This window comes from Nuphar pumila, chromosome 11 (genome assembly GCF_984573655.1).
Source record: "Nuphar pumila chromosome 11, dmNupPumi1.hap1.1, whole genome shotgun sequence".
Taxonomy (NCBI): Eukaryota; Viridiplantae; Streptophyta; class Magnoliopsida; order Nymphaeales; family Nymphaeaceae; genus Nuphar; species Nuphar pumila.
This window is the reverse complement of record NC_143259.1, coordinates 2,398,902-2,416,146: the sequence shown is the minus strand read 5'-3', so window position 1 is coordinate 2,416,146 and position 17,245 is coordinate 2,398,902. Positions and strand designations below refer to the sequence as shown.

The 17,245-nt window shown below is 37.5% G+C and overlaps 1 protein-coding gene across 2 annotated transcripts; it reads left to right on the top strand.

Annotated features, from left to right (window-relative positions):
* The first annotated feature begins 1,117 nt into the window (after nucleotides 1–1,117).
* LOC149821609 (uncharacterized) lies at nucleotides 1,118–12,891 on the top strand. 2 transcript variants are annotated; one of them, XM_089981143.1, is made up of 9 exons: nucleotides 1,118–1,494; nucleotides 1,982–2,373; nucleotides 2,893–3,142; nucleotides 3,680–3,923; nucleotides 4,016–4,118; nucleotides 5,017–5,145; nucleotides 9,311–9,526; nucleotides 10,259–10,533; nucleotides 11,973–12,891. In XM_089981143.1, exons 1-9 carry the CDS (start codon nucleotides 1,251–1,253, stop codon nucleotides 12,037–12,039), a joined length of 1,920 nt encoding a protein of 639 aa, XP_089837269.1. In that variant the 5' UTR covers nucleotides 1,118–1,250; the 3' UTR covers nucleotides 12,040–12,891. The 2 variants fall into 2 exon arrangements, with proteins under 2 accessions (XP_089837269.1, XP_089837270.1); XM_089981144.1 differs by having other exon boundaries at nucleotides 3,758–3,923; nucleotides 11,973–12,888.
* The last annotated feature ends 4,354 nt before the right edge of the window (nucleotides 12,892–17,245 follow it).

Here is a 17,245-nt window from a genome sequence, read left to right as displayed (position 1 = left end):
AAAGGAATACATTTTAAAACTTTCCCAACACATTTTGCTTTTTTATTTCATTTTTTTCCTTGAAAATTGCGTGCCAAAGAGGCTGATTTTCTGTACATTGGCTTGATGTCAACTTTATCTTAGTTGCTAAATTGAGCAAATTCTACATTTGCATGTAGTGTGTGGGTTTTACCAACGGTAGCTCTGCTTGTCTGGCAGGAGCAGTTAGTGCACGTCACCTTGTGTTGGGGCGTTGCAAGTTCGAATCCCAATAGTTGTATAACTGGTAGTGGTAGTGGTCTGCTTAACCCCAGCTTTTTCTCTGTCGAAACAAAATGTAGTGTGTGGGTTTTGTTTAGTATTTAAACAGCGATATAGTTAAATGACACTATTTGAAATTTAAAAAGTTCTTGGGTTTGTCTCTTTTTTTCATCTTCAAGAAGTTTTGAAAACTCCAATCTATTTGTCCACCATCTAGTTGCTAAATTGAGCAAATTCCATATTTTCCTGCAGTGTGTGGGTTTTGTTTAGTATTTAAACAGTAATACGGTCGAGTGACTCTTTTTGAAATTCGAAAAAGGTTCCTGCCTTCTTGGTTTTGTCTCTTCTTTCATAGAAATCTTGAAAATTACAGTCTTTGTCAACCGTAAAATGATGCCAGTATCACACTACACAATATGGAAACCCACGCTTTGCATCGAATACCCAAGGCACACCTCATTCGAGCGTTGTTACGGTCAGACTAAAGCTGATAAAAACGCGTAAGAATAGGGGTTACGATTTGAGTAACATACTAAATCCATGAATTCCCCATAAGCAAATCTACGGTTGAGATCAAAGAAGCCGCCTCCAAACATCCACCTGAGCAGATGCCCATATCTGAATGTAGGACCCGCATGCTCACACCTCATGTCCATACTGGCGTCTGAAAGTCTCTCTCTCTGAAGTTTTGGGCTTTGAAAAGAATCTTTCTGCTGTCTTGAAGTTTTGGGCTCTGAAAAGTATCTTTCTGCTGTCTTTTATCCTTTTGGATCTTACCCCCTCATCTTTATTCCATTGATATTTTTAGGCAAAAAAAGAATGAGCTGATGGAGATGTGTCTGGTGTTGAGAAAGAAAGGATATCCACATGTGGGTATGGTTGGGAGGGAAAGAGGCATCATATTCTGCATGCAAGCTGTTGTAAAGTTTGAATGTTAACGGGGATATCATGAGGAGAAGGGGAGGATAAGAGACCAACAAGGAGAAACAAGAGAGTGAAACTGAAAAAAGATGGAGCCGGGCTCTCACAAGAGCCTTGAGAGGGTGATATCACAGAGAGCGCTGGAGATGAGTTCTTACGTTCCTTGTAAGGTTGGAGCGGTGTGCTTTCTATGTGGGGTGTGCGTTAGTTACTTGCTGCTGGCAGCAGTCACTTCTTTTAGAGGTTTGGATTTTGGCAGTGTTGTTGCAGCTCCTGTCTTGGGAAAGACAGAGAAGGCAGCGGGAACCCTTAGTCTGGTTCAATCTATTGAGGGTAAGAACGCTGTCCAAATGTTTTTTTTTTATTCTACACCTTTTCTTTTTGTACTTTTATAATTGAGAAAAAACCAACTTTACGGCCTTATATTCTATTAATTTCTTCACATCCATGTTATAAAAACTCATTACTTAACCCTGTTTCAGAATTGCAACCACATGTTGGTTTTGTAGCGGGATTGGTAATGGACAAGCTGATAGTTCATTCTTTTGATAACTTTCGTGTAACTGCTTTCCAATCTATTCTCGTTTCAGAGAAATTAATTTTCAATTTTTTTTCTTTTGGCCTTGGGCCTTTTCTCTTTTTTAAAATTTTTAATTTTTGTATGTTGGTTTGGTATTAGGATGTAGTAATTTTTTTTATAAAAAATGTCTCCTTATGTATTTATTTGATATCGAAGTAAGCTTCATTGTTGTAACTGTAGACGTATCTTCACATGGTTCATTTGAAAGAAATGGAGATTTGCATTTTCTTTATTTGACAGGCAAGCTGGGGGATAATCCCTGCCGGATTCGAACTGGAGATCCCTCTGTTGTGATAGTGCCACCTGACCATCCAGCTATCTCATTCGATGCCAATGAAAATTTAATTAATGGTGGGAGGGTTTTATTGTTATATTCTCTATGGAAGTCCTTCCTGGACGAAGAGGGAGATGCAGAGGGTCAGATTTTAATAAGAGCGGGAATTAATAGATCAAATGTGCCAGAAGCTCCTCATATGGAGAACTGTCAGTTCAATGCGCAAATTCACCGTAAGCTTGATCAGCGTGGTGAAAATGGTAGCTTTCCGCCATGGAGGAATTGGAGGGGATTGCTAGATCTTGAGCTGACACAGTTTGAGAAAGAAGGGGAAGAACAAGGTGCTTATCCTCCTTGGGTATGTGGCTTTGTTGTCATAAACTACTCTAAGAATTTACTGTTCATGTCATGAAATGTTCATTTTACTAAAAGGTGCTATTTTTGTGAAGTTTAAGGTGTTTTGTGGTTTCTTTATTGATGTATGTATTCATGTATTGTTGTTTGCATATAGGTTTACCTTTTTTACATGTGGTCAAGCCATTCTCTGGGAATGTTACATCTTAATGTTGGAAAAAATAATGGTTTATATGGAAAATTTTCTTTCCATTGGCATTGTCCTGGTGTTGATTATTATAAGGTATGCCCTGGTGTTGATTAGTGTAAGGTACGAGTCCTGTGATGTTAGCAGTACATATACCCACAAAATTTTTTGTTGGACTTGCTTAGCATCAAAGCTTGAAATCATGGACACTACAAGGAATCAAATAGGAATTAAGTCCAGTCTGTTTTCCTATCAAGATGTAATAGCAGCTGCTGCATGTCTCTTACTGGTATTTGTTCTCATTATTATGTCTCATGTATGCTTTGATATTTTCAGATTGTTGGTTCAGATGAAGATAATCTACCGCGTACAAGGAAGGTGCAGCAAGATATATGGATGCACCAGCATCCAAGAAATTGCAATGACCCTGATTTGCGGTTTCTGATTGCTGACTGGGAAGTGCAACCTGGATTTGGTCTTGGTGCTCAAATTGCTGGAATGTGTGGACTTCTTGCAATTGCAATAAATGAACAAAGAGTTCTTGTCACAAACTACTTCAACCGTGCTGATCATGAAGGATGTAAGGGTAATAATACTCAAGCAGTTACTCTGACAATGAAATAATTTTGAAGCTATACTTATTGGTGATAGAATGGAAGTAATACTGTAAGGATTCATGCATTGTGTTTCCATGCTAGAAGGTCAGACAAAGATGCATTCTTATAAATGAAAATTCTTTAAGGTTGGAGGCTTGCTTAGTTACAGCAATCAAATAAATCTTGATACATCTTACTAACTCGGAGGAACTGCTCTCTCTCTCTCTCTCTCTGTGGGATGTATAAATGCGGGCTTATGCAATTAGTAATTAGTCCTCAAAATGCTTTCTGGAGCCATTCATTGAATTATTTCATTCTTTTGATAACATTGTGGGCCCACCATGGTTTGTGTGATGCTATATACTATTGAAAATTACATGTTATTAAGAATAGACTTTGTCACTAAAAAAGTCTTAGTTTCTCATCTGGGCTTTGTCTCCATTTTCCATTGTACTCTTAGCGAAAACTAGCATCGGTTTGAAAGGATTTTAAATATGGCAGTTGAATGAATGCTTCTTTTCCATCAGACGGTGGTGGTGAAGGCAGTATAGGTTTTATTGTTCTGCACTCAATTGGCCTTCAAATTCAAATTATTTCCTGTTCAGGACCATCACGTTCTCTCTGGTCTTGCTACTTTGCCCCTGAAGTTTCCACAGAATGTAGAAACCAGGCTATGAAACTGTTAAGGAGCCAGAAAGCATGGAGTCAAAATATTGTCAAAGTGAAGGAGAATTACACATCAAAGGCAATATGGACTGGACGTATTCCACGGTATCCATTTGTCTTGTGATTTTTCTTTCAATAATTCACAGAAGCATACTTCACTGCATTTTCTATCTGGCACAATTGCTCTGCCAAAGCAGAATCTGGGGGACTCCATGGGAAGATCTACAACCAACAACAGAGATAGATGGTAACCTGCTCAAGCATCACCGCAAAATGGATCAGAGATGGTGGAGATCACAGGTACAGCTTGTGGGCATGAAACTTATAAACATTTAATAGTTTCATTCTTTTTGGCTCGTGTTTGTTACATACTATGGATAGTTTTGGTACTTTGGTCTTCCCTTCTTTCTTTTTGTTGATGTGTGTGTGTGTGTGTGTGTGTGTGTGTGTGTGCATGCACGTGTGTGTGTACTAAGGGAATGAGTGATTCTTTTCCAAAATGACACCCTTATTCATGTTCAATCTTTACAAACTTCTTGTCTTTTAAGGGTTGATAGGGAAAATGTTTTCAGTTGTCAAAAAGGAATTGAGAACATTTCGATTAATTGCTGATAGCCAATGAAATTCAACTTCATGTTGTTTCTTCTCTTGTTTGAACTTGTTCCACCTTTGTTTTGTTTGGTGTTTGTTTACTTTTATGGTATAACTTATGTAAATGTTGGTGCCAACAATCTTGGGGTATTTAGGCTGCAAGCAAATGCCTTGGACCTTAAATCCAGAAAAGATTTACAATCCAAAAATCTCGAGATCCTGGGATTATTGGCCTGACTGTCCCTTGTCGGGCCAAAATTCACTGTTTCTGCATTGAAAGGGGTTCTCAAATTCCTGAAGAAGTGGGGATTTGAGATTCCCTTTTAAATTGCTATCTCTGCGTGCGGTTCATTCAAATTTTTACTCAGACCTATTCTTCAAGGTATTCAAATGCGTCCCTAATCTTTATTCCTGATGTCACTGTTTTAGGATCATGGGATAAGTATTACTGGCAGCTGGAATGTCATACTTTTCTGTCATTTATTTTCCAAATGTTTTAACTGCAACATCTTCTTTGCGTGTCTGCTTTTAAATTTGGTGTTTTGTAAGTGTTTGGAAAGATCATGTGCTTTTTGTTTCTTCTGAACAATCTGTTTTCCTTTTTCAGGCAGTGCGGTATCTAATGAGGTTTAAAAGTGAATATACATGTAATCTGCTAAATGGTGCTCGACATAATGCATTTGGTGTCCGAGCTGCAGAAATGGTTCTTAAAATTCTTCCAGAAGATTGGCCAAAGGTATTTCAATGATGACACTATCTTTTCATTATGTTTGTATTTCCATTCAATTTGGATAGGTTGGAAAATGGAGCTTGGAGCATTTTTTTTCCTATTCTAGTTCCTAGTGGTTATGGTATTGATGATAGCTCTGGAAATCTGCAGATCATCTTGAATAGGACTTTATATCATAAATGAGTAGTTTATATAGTGAAAAATCCACTAGCTGGGAAGCAAAGAATAGAGAAATTGCCTGTATACCTGCATGGAATGATATAAGTCGAATGTCCTTAAAAATTAATTCAATATTTTTTTTGTCTGCTCATACATATAAAAGGGCCAAAATGTAATTTTGTGGAAAGCTTTTAGGTGAATGGATGACCTATGTCACAGGGATTCACACCTGTGTCGACGCGACGCAACGCAGGTGCAGCACCCGGTGCGGTCAACCCGACCCTGGGTGCGGTCAACGCACCTAGGGTCATTTTGGTCCATTTTGGATTTTTTTTTAAAAATTTGCCCTATGAAATGGGCTGCGCAATTTAAAAAAAAAAATTGCTGAGTCCCCGTGACCAAAATTTTTTAAATTGCGCCGCACCCGCACCCCACCCATGTGACATAGGTTATATATAGGTGTGTTTTGCTTAATTTGGTGTTGCATATGTGTTTATCATTGCTTTATTACTTGAACACATGTTTTGGATCGAATAATTTCAATGATAAAACTAGCTGTATGAGTTGTTGATTTTTTGATCGATGTGAAAATGTCTAAAGGACTCGTTTGTTTCATGCAACTTTCATGGAAAAGTGCTGAGCCAAAAATCCTTTTCTTTTCCTTTTCCACCATGAATGAAACAAACATCAAATCATCATGGTAGAAAAATGCCATGCTGGCACAAGTGGGCCCCAGTTTTTCCCACCACCTACTAATTTTTATGTGTAAATCCTTTCATACCTCTACCCCATGAAAGCTTTCTCATGGGAAGGCTGAGCTGGTAGAACTTTTTAGAAATTGGTGCCCCTTTCCATGGAAGGCCTTGCTCTTTCATGGGAATGAAACAACAACAACAACAACTACGCCTTCATCCCAAAACAATTGGGGTCGGCGATATGAACCAACAAAGAAAATCATTCTGGGTCTTCCACATGAATCCTTCTCCTCCAATCATTTCTATCCAATGCCATGTCCTCAGTGAGGTTCAAAGCATTCATATCCTTTCCTATCATCTTCATCCAAGTCTTTCTAGGCCTAACCGACCTCTTTTAACTAATATATTTTCCCATTTCTCCATCCTTCTAACTTGAGCATCATTAGGCCTTCGCCGAATATGTCCAAACCACCGTAAACGATTCTCTCTCATCTTATTTTCAATGGGTGCAACGCCTACCTTCTTACGTATCTCCTCGTTCTGAATCTTATCTTTTATTGTATTTCCACACATCCATCTAAGCATACGCATCTTAGCTACACTCATTTTTTGAATATGATGTCTCTTGGCAGCCCAACATTCCGTACCATATAGTAAAGCGGACCTAATAGTCGTCCTATAAAACTTTCCCTTCAACCGCAATGGCATTCTACAATCGCACAACACTCCAGTTGCACTTTTCCATTTCATCCACCCAACCTTTATCCTATGATTTACATCTCTATCAATTTCTCCATACTTTTGAATGATAGATCCCAAATATTTGAAATAATCATCCACCGGTATTTCTTGCTCACCAAGCTTCACTACTTCGTTGCTTACTAAACCAACATTCCATATATTCTGTCTTACTCTTACTCAACTTAAAACCTCTTGCTTCCAATGTCTGTCTCCAATAATTCTAACTTAGCATTAACCCCAGCTTTAGACTCATCAATCAAAACAATATCATCAGCAAACAACATACACCACGACACATTTTCTCAATATCATCAACAAACAATATCATCAGCATTAACCCCACCTCTTGCTTCCAATGAGAATGAAACAAATGGACCCAAAAGGTTCCTAATCAGATACATGTTCTCCATTGAATAAACTTACAAAATTTCACCTGCAACTATGAGTTTCTCAACTGGTTAGTTACTTGAGTGTTATATATATAGGATTAATCTGACATTAAACTAATTGTATTTAACATTAGATGCATTCAACTCATAAAATGACAACACATCCTCTACCACTTAAACTGATGACTATACTCATCCGCAACTCATAGAAAATAATTAGCCCTATATATATATATATATATATATATCATTTTATGAGTTGAATGGTGCGGATGAGTATACGGTATCAATGTGATGAAACTTATAGGTGCAAGTTGTTTTAACTCAATCTGACCTTGCAGATGTGTTCAGCATAGTCAATTTGTTAGAGATCGATCCTTGGATCATGTTTTTTCGACATATACATGTCTTTTTTCAAGTCGTGAAAAATTGATATAGTTCTGGCTGTTGATTTTTGGATCACCAAAAACTCTTGTCCACAAGCCAAATTTCAGCGATTTAAAAGTTGTTCTCCACCAAACAGACCATGTAGATCATATCTGTAAGGTTAGATTCACTTAAAAAAACAATGAGCATATATGAGAACTAGAGTGTGAACTGAGATTTTCATGAGTTTTTTTTGCTTAAATCTGACCATACGAATGTGATCTACATTCTTGGTTTTACAGGATAAACCAAGCGTCCCCCTTTTTTGGGAAGCGCGTTTCCCTTTAATGGGGGACGCGTTTCCCTTTAATGGGGGACGCGCTTCCCTTTAATGGGAAGCGCGCTTCCCATCACGCTTCCCCCACGCTTCCCCCACGCTTCCCCCACGCTTCCCCCTCGCTTCCCCTGTTTTTTTTAAATTTTTTGTATTTTTTATTTTTTATTTTTATTTTTTTCGCTTCCCCCTCGCTTCCGAGACGCTTCCTAGGTCGCTTCCGAGACGCTTCCTAGGTCGCTTCCGAGACACTTCCCGAATCGCTCCTAAGTGGTCCCACGCTTCCCCGCTTCCTAAAATTTTGAAAGTGCCTCGCTTCCCGCTCCCGCTTCCCGTATCGCTTCCCGCTCCCGCTTCCTCAAACCATGGGATAAACTCTTGAATCGTCCAATTGCAATGCATGAGCAGGATTTTTTAAGGCTTAAAAATCAATGACTAAGATTTTTTGTAAATATTCAAAAATCATTTTTTTGGTCGAAAAAGCATGATCCAACTGTCCATTCCTATTAAATGGACCATTTTGAACACATCTGCAGCGTCAGATTTGCCAAAAAAATTGGAAATGCCTAGTTCACATAGTTCTCATATTCTAGCGGCCCCAATATATATAGGTCATATACTGTAATAAACTATTAAAAATCAATGAATGCAAAGAAACCACTAACTGCAGTTTTTTATCTCATATTTTTATACTTGAATAGCTGGCGCATATTGAGCTTTAGACAAATTCTCAATTCATTCTTCTGAGTGATGCTCATGCTATCTCCTTGAATTAAAAGGTCATGTAACTGGTCGATGGACAATGGAAGTTGTGTATGCCAATTACTTGGGCTGAGATTGGTTTTGTAATTTTATAAGGACACATTTTTCTTGAGTTGGTAGTGGGTTCACTTTTCACATGGCTTTTTGGTATCCAAACAATCTATTTATGTGCTATTTGTTGAATTGTTCTTCAGTCCAAAGTTGTAATTTGTTGTACGATACATTCTGATTTCTACATTATTTTATTGTTACAATGGTTCAATATTGGCCATGCATGACTATTTCAAAAGGTTCTTCCAAATCTTTAAGTGGAGTTTTTATTAAACAAGTCATGTGGTGTAAGTATGTTTGACAAGGCGAATGCCAATATAGAGAAAAAACATCACAACATATATTTTATCAATATTGCCTGCTACTACAGCTACCACTACTGCCACGATATGGCATAAATCATTAGAAATCCCTTGGTGGTAAACCTCATTAGAAAAAACATCACAACAGAAGTTGGCCTTAGCACGTTCCTTTTCTAAATTTCCTATGCAATGTCCACTGTTTTCATATCTTTATAAAAAAAATATACATTTCAGTCTAACTTCTTCACACATTTAGTGCTCTGATTTATACCCTTTCAGTAGCTTGATGCTATATTTCAATGGTTCCCAATCTGCTGTATTATCAAGCGGACTTTGTCTTTAAGCTTTTGTACATTCCATTCCGCCTTTCAGGCAGCTAATGGCAAACCTCAAGATGAGATGGAAAATTATGTGTGGGCATTCCACAAACCTTGGATCCCTAGACCGCTGTTAAGTGTTCATGTAAGAATGGGTGACAAAGCATCAGAAATGAAGGTGGTCGGTTTTGAAGCTTACATGCAGCTTGCAGACCGTGTACGCAGGCGCTTCCCCAACCTTAAAAATATATGGCTTTCTACAGAGATGCAGGTATTGCTTTTACATTGATAGCACCTTGGATATCTTCTTTGGGACTTGGTGAACTTACTAGAGAAACCAACCCGAGTGTCCCAGTATGAAGTTGGGGTTTGGCCTTAATGAGGCCTGTTTCCATAATTTGCAGCTGGACTTGGCAACTTGTTTTCTGTTGATATGATGTGTTCCCAGGTTCTAAGTTCTGAAAGAAGTCCTTAATTGTAACCATGTTACATATTTTACAAAGAGCAGTGGGTCATTGAGACAGAAGAAACCCCAAGTCATTCTGCCATATCTGGGGTAGGTATCACGCTAAGAGGAAAGGGTGAAAGGGAGATATTGGAGTGAGAACTTGGATAACTTTGAAGGGAGTAGCTGTTTGGGGCTTATATTTTCGACTAACATCCGAGTCAAGATGTTTTCCTTTTATTCCATGTTTGGAAGTGCTAAAGTTTTTCTTAGAAAGTTTGAATATTCATATCATATGAAAAGCATGGTATGTATAGATATGAAAATATTTCAACATTATTTCTCCACCTCCTGAAGTGGACATTTTTTTCTTAATGTACAAATGGTAAAATTGTACAAAGTATGCAAATTTTCTCTCCTTTGGAAGTGCATGGCATGACTCTGTTTTTCCCATTTTATACAGAGTTTTCACATTTTCCCCACTTCCAAATGTGCCCTTAGAAATTGTGCAATAGATTAAAGTTTTTTAATTTCATTGTCTGCTTTAATGGCATGCAGGAAGTTATAGATAAATTGAGATTCTACCCACAGTGGAATTTTTATTACACAAATGTGACACGTCAGGAGGGAAACATGACAATGGCAGCATACGAGGCTTGTCTTGGCAGAGAAACCAGCACAAACTACCCTCTTGTTAATTTCTTGATGGCAGCAGATGCGGATTTCTTCATTGGAGCACTGGGTTCAACTTGGTGTTATCTGATTGATGGAATGAGAAACACTGCTGGAAAGATAATGGCAGGCTATCTCAGTGTCAACAAAGATAGGTTCTGGTAAATTTGTTTTTCATCGGCTCTTTTTTCAGTCACGAATGAATTAATTTGTAAATGTAGATGGAAATTTGTAACTCTTTTTTGTCCATACGGATCCATATCCTTATGGGTCATGAATCCAGGTTTGTACAGTGTCATGCTGGACAGAATGCTTGCATATAATTTTTTTTTTCCGACAGAGAAAGCTGGGGTTAGGCAGACCCCTACCAGTTATACAACCATACAATTTGGGGTTCCACAAGGTGACATGGAAACAAAACTATGTTCTATTTATAGAAATGTGGTCCTGCAAAATCCTTAAAAACAAGAATACTGCACTTTTGCTTAATTGGGTAAAGGAGTCGTGCATCTACTTTGACTTGTTTCTGCTTCCTTAGCTGCAATGCACCTTAGTTGTACTAGACTGTGATATTAGGTATTTGCCTTCAATCTGTGCTTACAAAGAGTGCACCTCAATGAGAGTTGTTTAACCCAGTCTTGCAGGTCTGGGTCCAACTCTTTAGGGCTTGGCTATATGTATGTGTTGGGTTAAAGCTTGTGTTACACCTAATTTTCAGGACTGGACCACGTTGGGTTAGGTCATTGTCACTTCTGCTACTTTAGGATGTCACCCAATTCTGCTTAGATAACTGGCTTCATTCAGGTCTATAACTTGGTTGGTTGGTTGAGCAGGACCAGGTTGTAATTTTGGTGAGTGTGACATGTCAGATCAGTAGCAAGGATAGTCAAAATCACAGCCACAAGTATGGCACGATATTTTGAAAAAATCTTGATTTTATCATGATACTATCAAAGGCTGATTTACTGTTGAAAAAGTGATATTAAGGCTAATATTATATTGAAAACATTAAATTTTCGAAAATATCATCACTTTTCAAAGTAATGTGTTTCTATCACGATATAATCTTTGAAAATATCATGTTTTTTATTGTGATATTAATGAGATAAAAAACATTTGTTTACAGTGTTTTTATATCATTCATGTTTTTATTTATATTTCTTACATGCTCATATATATTTTGTTTTTGTGTATACTGACATAAGCTAGTTTTTTCAAAATATCACAAGTTTTTCTTTGCCGATATTTTCTCGAGAACGAGATTTGTGATTCTGGCCAAATTTTGCTTCAATGCTTATGATCAGGATCCGATCACCTAAGCAACCAATCCCATTGAATGGTGAGCTCGTGGGCCCCGTGTTTTGTCAGCTGCGGGTCCCCGGCACCCTTGAACGGGATTCATTACTTATATGACGGGGGCGTTTGGCCTGATCATCGGATCCACCAGACACAGTTGCTGAATTATGCTCAACCGAAAGGACTGTATCAAAAGTGGCTTCTATCCCAATCACCAACCATGACCCTGAGTAGTGGGTTTCTCTTCTTTGTTGGTGAAGAGCATTTTTTTTTCATGTCACAATTATGATGTTATGGAATGCAGGTTGTTCCCCACTGAGAGAAAGTTGAGGTATGCCATGCCTTCTTACTATAGTGGGATGCTGTTGTAAGCAACACAGCTCTCAGGTCTTCACACTTGCCAACGTTCTTGGTATTTAGCCTGTTTCTGTCCCAAGATTTCCTATCCCACCACTTTTAATTGTTTGTGACATCACACACACACACACACTCTCTCTCTCTCTACCTACCTACCTACACACCCACACCCCGATACTTTCTTTGCCTTTTCCTATATGGGAATATCATGATGGTGTCTTGTATTAAATGAAAGTACCACTAAGAGTATTTTAATGAGTTAGTGATAGAATATATTTTTTTCGAACAAATTGGTTTTCTTTCAAAAAATCTATCTAGCTAGCTCTGTTACCTGTCCTCAATTATTGAGTGATCCTTTGTTTTCCTTTTGTTGATAATGTGAGAGCATGACCAAATGTTCCGACGATTATGGGCAGGCAACTATCCAACTTAAAAGTAGCAGGGCTGCCCCTACAGATGATCAGAATGCTTGAAATTCCTTATATCGGACAAGGATCTAATAACTCCACCACACATAGAGGGGGTGGATTTTTTAATTGTTTTCCTTGGTGTTAATTACACAAAATTTGGTAAAATGATCTATGTCGAATGAATGCTGAACGTTAGTAACACTGGTAACAATGTTGTGTGCGTGTAAAACTTCCCTAATTCTGGTTGTCAATTTTAAACGTATCGAATGCTGACATTAGCAACACTGATCAAAATGAGAGAGAGAGTCCTGTTTTTGAAATGGAACAATAGGAGAAAATAAAATTGTTTTGAGCCACTAAAATGGAACTTTGTTCATAGTCAGAAAATTTAAGAAAATGATTAAGAAGAATGACTAACTGCATAAAGACAAGGATTTCTCGTTTGGGTGATAGGCCCCAGTGAGTTTGTAATCCTCGACCCATTAAGTGAAAGCACTTGATATCTTGATTATGTATGATGTAGAGGAACCTGAGTTTTGTGCACAAGATAAAAAAGAAAGAAAAGAACAGGACACACAGTATACATGGTTCGGTGGAAGCCACCTACGACCACGATAAAGACTGTCTCTCTCTCTATTTCACTTAGATTGATTGAGAGGAGTCAAGAGAGTTTCATTTATATGGATTTTAATACAGTAAATTCTGTGGAGCATTTTTACTATTTACAGCTCCTACATTAAGGGAACACGTCCCTTTATGAACCCTCTTATCTTTATAACTCACACCATTAGATAAAATAGCTGATCCTTCCATTTGATTAGGATTCTTCATATCAGTTATCATTAGATAAGATGCCAGCTCTCTGGATTTGGTATTCAATCTGGATCCTCCACTTGTCATTTTGCCTGTCCACCTAATGTGCTGGTTAACCTTCTTGAAGATCCTTCTGTAGATTGACTTCTAACTGAATTAGTTAGAACACTTATCTCTTCATGTGGTGCACGGTTCTCCAATCTGGATCCTTCTTGGATCTGTTAGTTTGATCCTGATTGGATCTGGTTCCTATCATTTCCCCTCAAAATAGGCTGGGGAGGACTCCACATGCCTAATTTGGTTCTTAGAACCTCAAAATGTGTCCTTTGTGACATATTTTGTAAGTATGTATGCCAAGTGATGGGAAGAGGTGACATATTTGGTGATAAGAGCACTCACTGCAACTTTTTCCCTGACGAAGTAATAATCTATTTTCACATGTTCCATCATAGAATGATAAACAGGTCTTATCGTAGTGTGTAGAGCATAAATATTATCACAAAATAATATGGGTGGTTGATGCATGTACACTCTAATATCTGTAAGTATGAAACTAATCCAAGTGATTTTAGATATTGCCCAAGCCATGGCCTGGTATTCTGCTTTTGCACTTGATCTGGCAACAGTGGGCTTCTTTTTACCATTTCAGAAAATGCAATTTACACCAAGAAAGGCACAAAACCCAGTAGTAGAACGACGAGGCTGAGGACACCCGACCCAATCAACATCATAGAAGACATGGAGATCAGGACTGGACATAGCCAAAAACCAGGTTTCCAAGTTATTAGTACCGTGAATATACCTTAAAATTCTCTTCACCATCTGAAATTAAAAATTAGTGGGACTTTGCATGAGCTGACTGACATAATTAACACTATATGAGATGTCAGGCGGAGTAATGGTTGGATATTGTAAGCCCCCAACCAAGCTTCTATACAGTTTTGGGTCAGGAAACATCCTATCTCCTATGAGTGTTTGACATTGATAGCCATTGGAGTATACAGAGATCGGGCAAAGCACATTTGGGCTCTTTTTAATAGCTCATATGCATAACAATGTTGATTTAGGAACAACCCTGCAGAGAATTTATGGATTTTGATCCCTAGAAAGTAGTGCAGATATCTCAAATCTTTTATAGCAAATTCGTTGCTGACTTGGTAAATAATTTTTTCTAACAAACTAGGATTGCTTCCTTTAAGAATGATATCATCTATATATAGCATAAGTAAAGTAGTTCCTCCTGGATGATAGACAAATAGAGAAGAATCTGCAACACTTGAGTAAAACTCCATTCTAAGAAGAAAAGCACCAAAGCAATCATACCATGCCTGTGGTGCTTGTTTTAATTCACAAGTGCTTGTTTAAGCTTGCAAACATAATTATTCTTCTGTTGACCAACAAAACCAGGTGGTTGTTCAAGATACATAGTTTCATTTTAAAAACTATGTAAACAGTCAATTTTGACATCTAGCTACCTTATATCCCAATTATGAACAAGTGCAATACTCAGAACAATACGAATTGTGGCTAGTTTAATAACTGGAGAAAAAGTTTCAAGAAAGTCTATTCCTGGAGCTTGATGAAAACCCTTAACCACTAATCTTGCTTTTAGACATTCTAAGGCTCAGTAACTCTTAAGTTTGGTCTGGTAGACCCATTTACTTCCAACAACATTCATGTGTTCCTATATAAGAACCAATTCCCACGTGTCATTGCCATTCAAGGCTTTCATTTAATCCTGCATGGCTTTAAGTCAACCTGGATGTTTTAGAGCAGCCTGAAGGGTCCTTGGTTCTGAAATAATAGTCATAGTTTATAGTTACTTAGGATTTAGCTTAATAATGCCATCTTTCACCCTAATAACCATTGAATGACTATTCTAAGAGCTAGGATTGCCCTCACTATTCGGAAAACTATTATTTTCTTCAATCTGAACTTCAATGAGTCCCAGATTCGTAGGATTCTGACTTTCGACAATAGGGATTTTATTATTAGCAACATCTTGAACCTTATCTGACGTGTTTGGGTCTTTAATATTAGATCTCCATCGAACGTCTTCTATGAGTCCAGTTTCTTTATTGGTCATGTTTTCTTGACTCTTGTCAGACAGGTTTATTATATGCTAAATGATTTTCATCAAAAATCACTTGTCGAAAAACATAAACCCTCCCTGTTGGAGGATACAAACATCGATATCCTTTATGGTGTTCACTATAGCCAACAAAGACACATGGTAAAGATTTTGGTTCAAATTTGTGTGAGGTATATTCACGAAGATAAGGAAAATACCTACTACCAAAGATCCTTAGACACGAGTAATCATGTTTTCTTCCAAATAACAACTCAAATGGGGATTTCATTTTCAAGGTGGATGTTGGAAGCCTGTTTATAAGCCAAACAACAGTAGAAAATGCTTCAACCTATAACCAAGCTGGAACATGAGCATGAAACATCATTATTAGTCTAAGCTCGGTTCGATGTCTACGTTCAGTTATCCCATTTTGTTTATGCATTTTTGGCCAAGCCTTATAAAGAAGTTTTCAAATACACCTCAACATTTCTATTATTATATTCACCACCCTCATCACTTTGAAAAATCTTAATTTTCTCACCAAATTGGGTTTGAACCATCTTATGAAAATCAATAAACTTTATGTTTTAGAGGATAAAACCATGTAAAACATGTATACTCATCCACAAAAATAACATAAAACTTGAACTTCTAATATGAGTCTATAGGAGCGGGTTCCCATAGATCTGAATAAATTTTTACAAACATTTTATTACAATATTCATTCACAGGCAGAAAGGGAAGCCTACTTATTTTACCAAGCTGGTAACTAGAACAAATTGTAAACTTAAAAGAGTTCTATTTAACATCAATATTTTTATTACTGCTCAAAAAATCTATTTATGAACATGCCCAAACCTGGCATGCCACACTTTCTTATCTGCTGATATGTAACGAGATGAAAACAAAACCTCCTTTATTCATGATTGCAATCCCTGTCATTACCACCTTCCTGGTCTTTTTGTCCTTAATCACAAATCCGTTAGAAGAAAATTCAAAAACACATGTCATTTGTAAGTTGGCTAACAAAAATCAAATTCTTCTTGATTTCAGGAACTACCAAGACATTTTCAAGAGAAACACTTAACCCCAAGATTTAATTTTGCAGTGTCAACATAAATAATATTTAATCTATCTCCATTACTTACTATAATTTTTTCTAGACCCAAATATTTAGATAGGTTTATGAGATTACCTAATTGGCAGTAGCATGAGAGGATGCCTCAATATCTCTGATTGTCTGAGATTTTCATGGCTGTCAGGGCTTGTGGAATATCATAATCTTGGTAAGACTGATTGTTTAAGGCATTGTGATTGGGTTTGTGACATATTTGACAAATCACTCCTTTGTCTTTGTTTTGCCTTAAGAGCTTTAGTTTTAATTCACGTTACTTGGTTAGATAGATTTTTCTTCATTTTTTGCACCATCTATGTTTTGATTGTGATTGGCTTAGTTTGATTGATCTGCAGGAGTAAACCCTCCGCCCTTCGAGGTGAACAGTTGGTGTTTTTCATTGTTCCTAAACCTTTGCTCATTCACCCGTTGACCCATACATGCAGTATGGAAATTTGTATTTTCTTCACCACTATAAAAACCTCTCATAGTCTCATGTCCTTGAAACAGGTCCACGACTTCTTGTAGGGTGGAGTCGGTGGTTTGAGCATAGTAATCACAAATGCCTTGTAACCATTGCCTAGCCCATTAAGCAACCATTTTTTTTTATGATCTTCAATGAGCTATTTCATCACAGATATTTTTAAATGCACGAATGTATTCATTCAATGTCATATCTTGCTTTCAGTGCATTAGTAACATTCTTACAAGTAGAAATGCCCTTTCTTGAGAGATGTAAGCAAATGACATAAGGAGACTTCATTTGATGTCTAGTCCAACTACCAACCTAAAGACCTCTTCAGACAGTGTCC

Coding starts and splice junctions, on each gene's coding strand:
- LOC149821609 (XM_089981143.1), top strand. CDS start 1,251: ATGGAGCCGGGCTCTCACAAGAGCCTTGAGAGGGTGATATCACAGAGA. Junction 3,143..3,679: donor TGATCATGAAGGATGTAAGG/GTAATAATACTC, acceptor CTTTTCCATCAG/ACGGTGGTGGTGAAGGCAGT. Junction 9,527..10,258: donor GGCTTTCTACAGAGATGCAG/GTATTGCTTTTA, acceptor AATGGCATGCAG/GAAGTTATAGATAAATTGAG.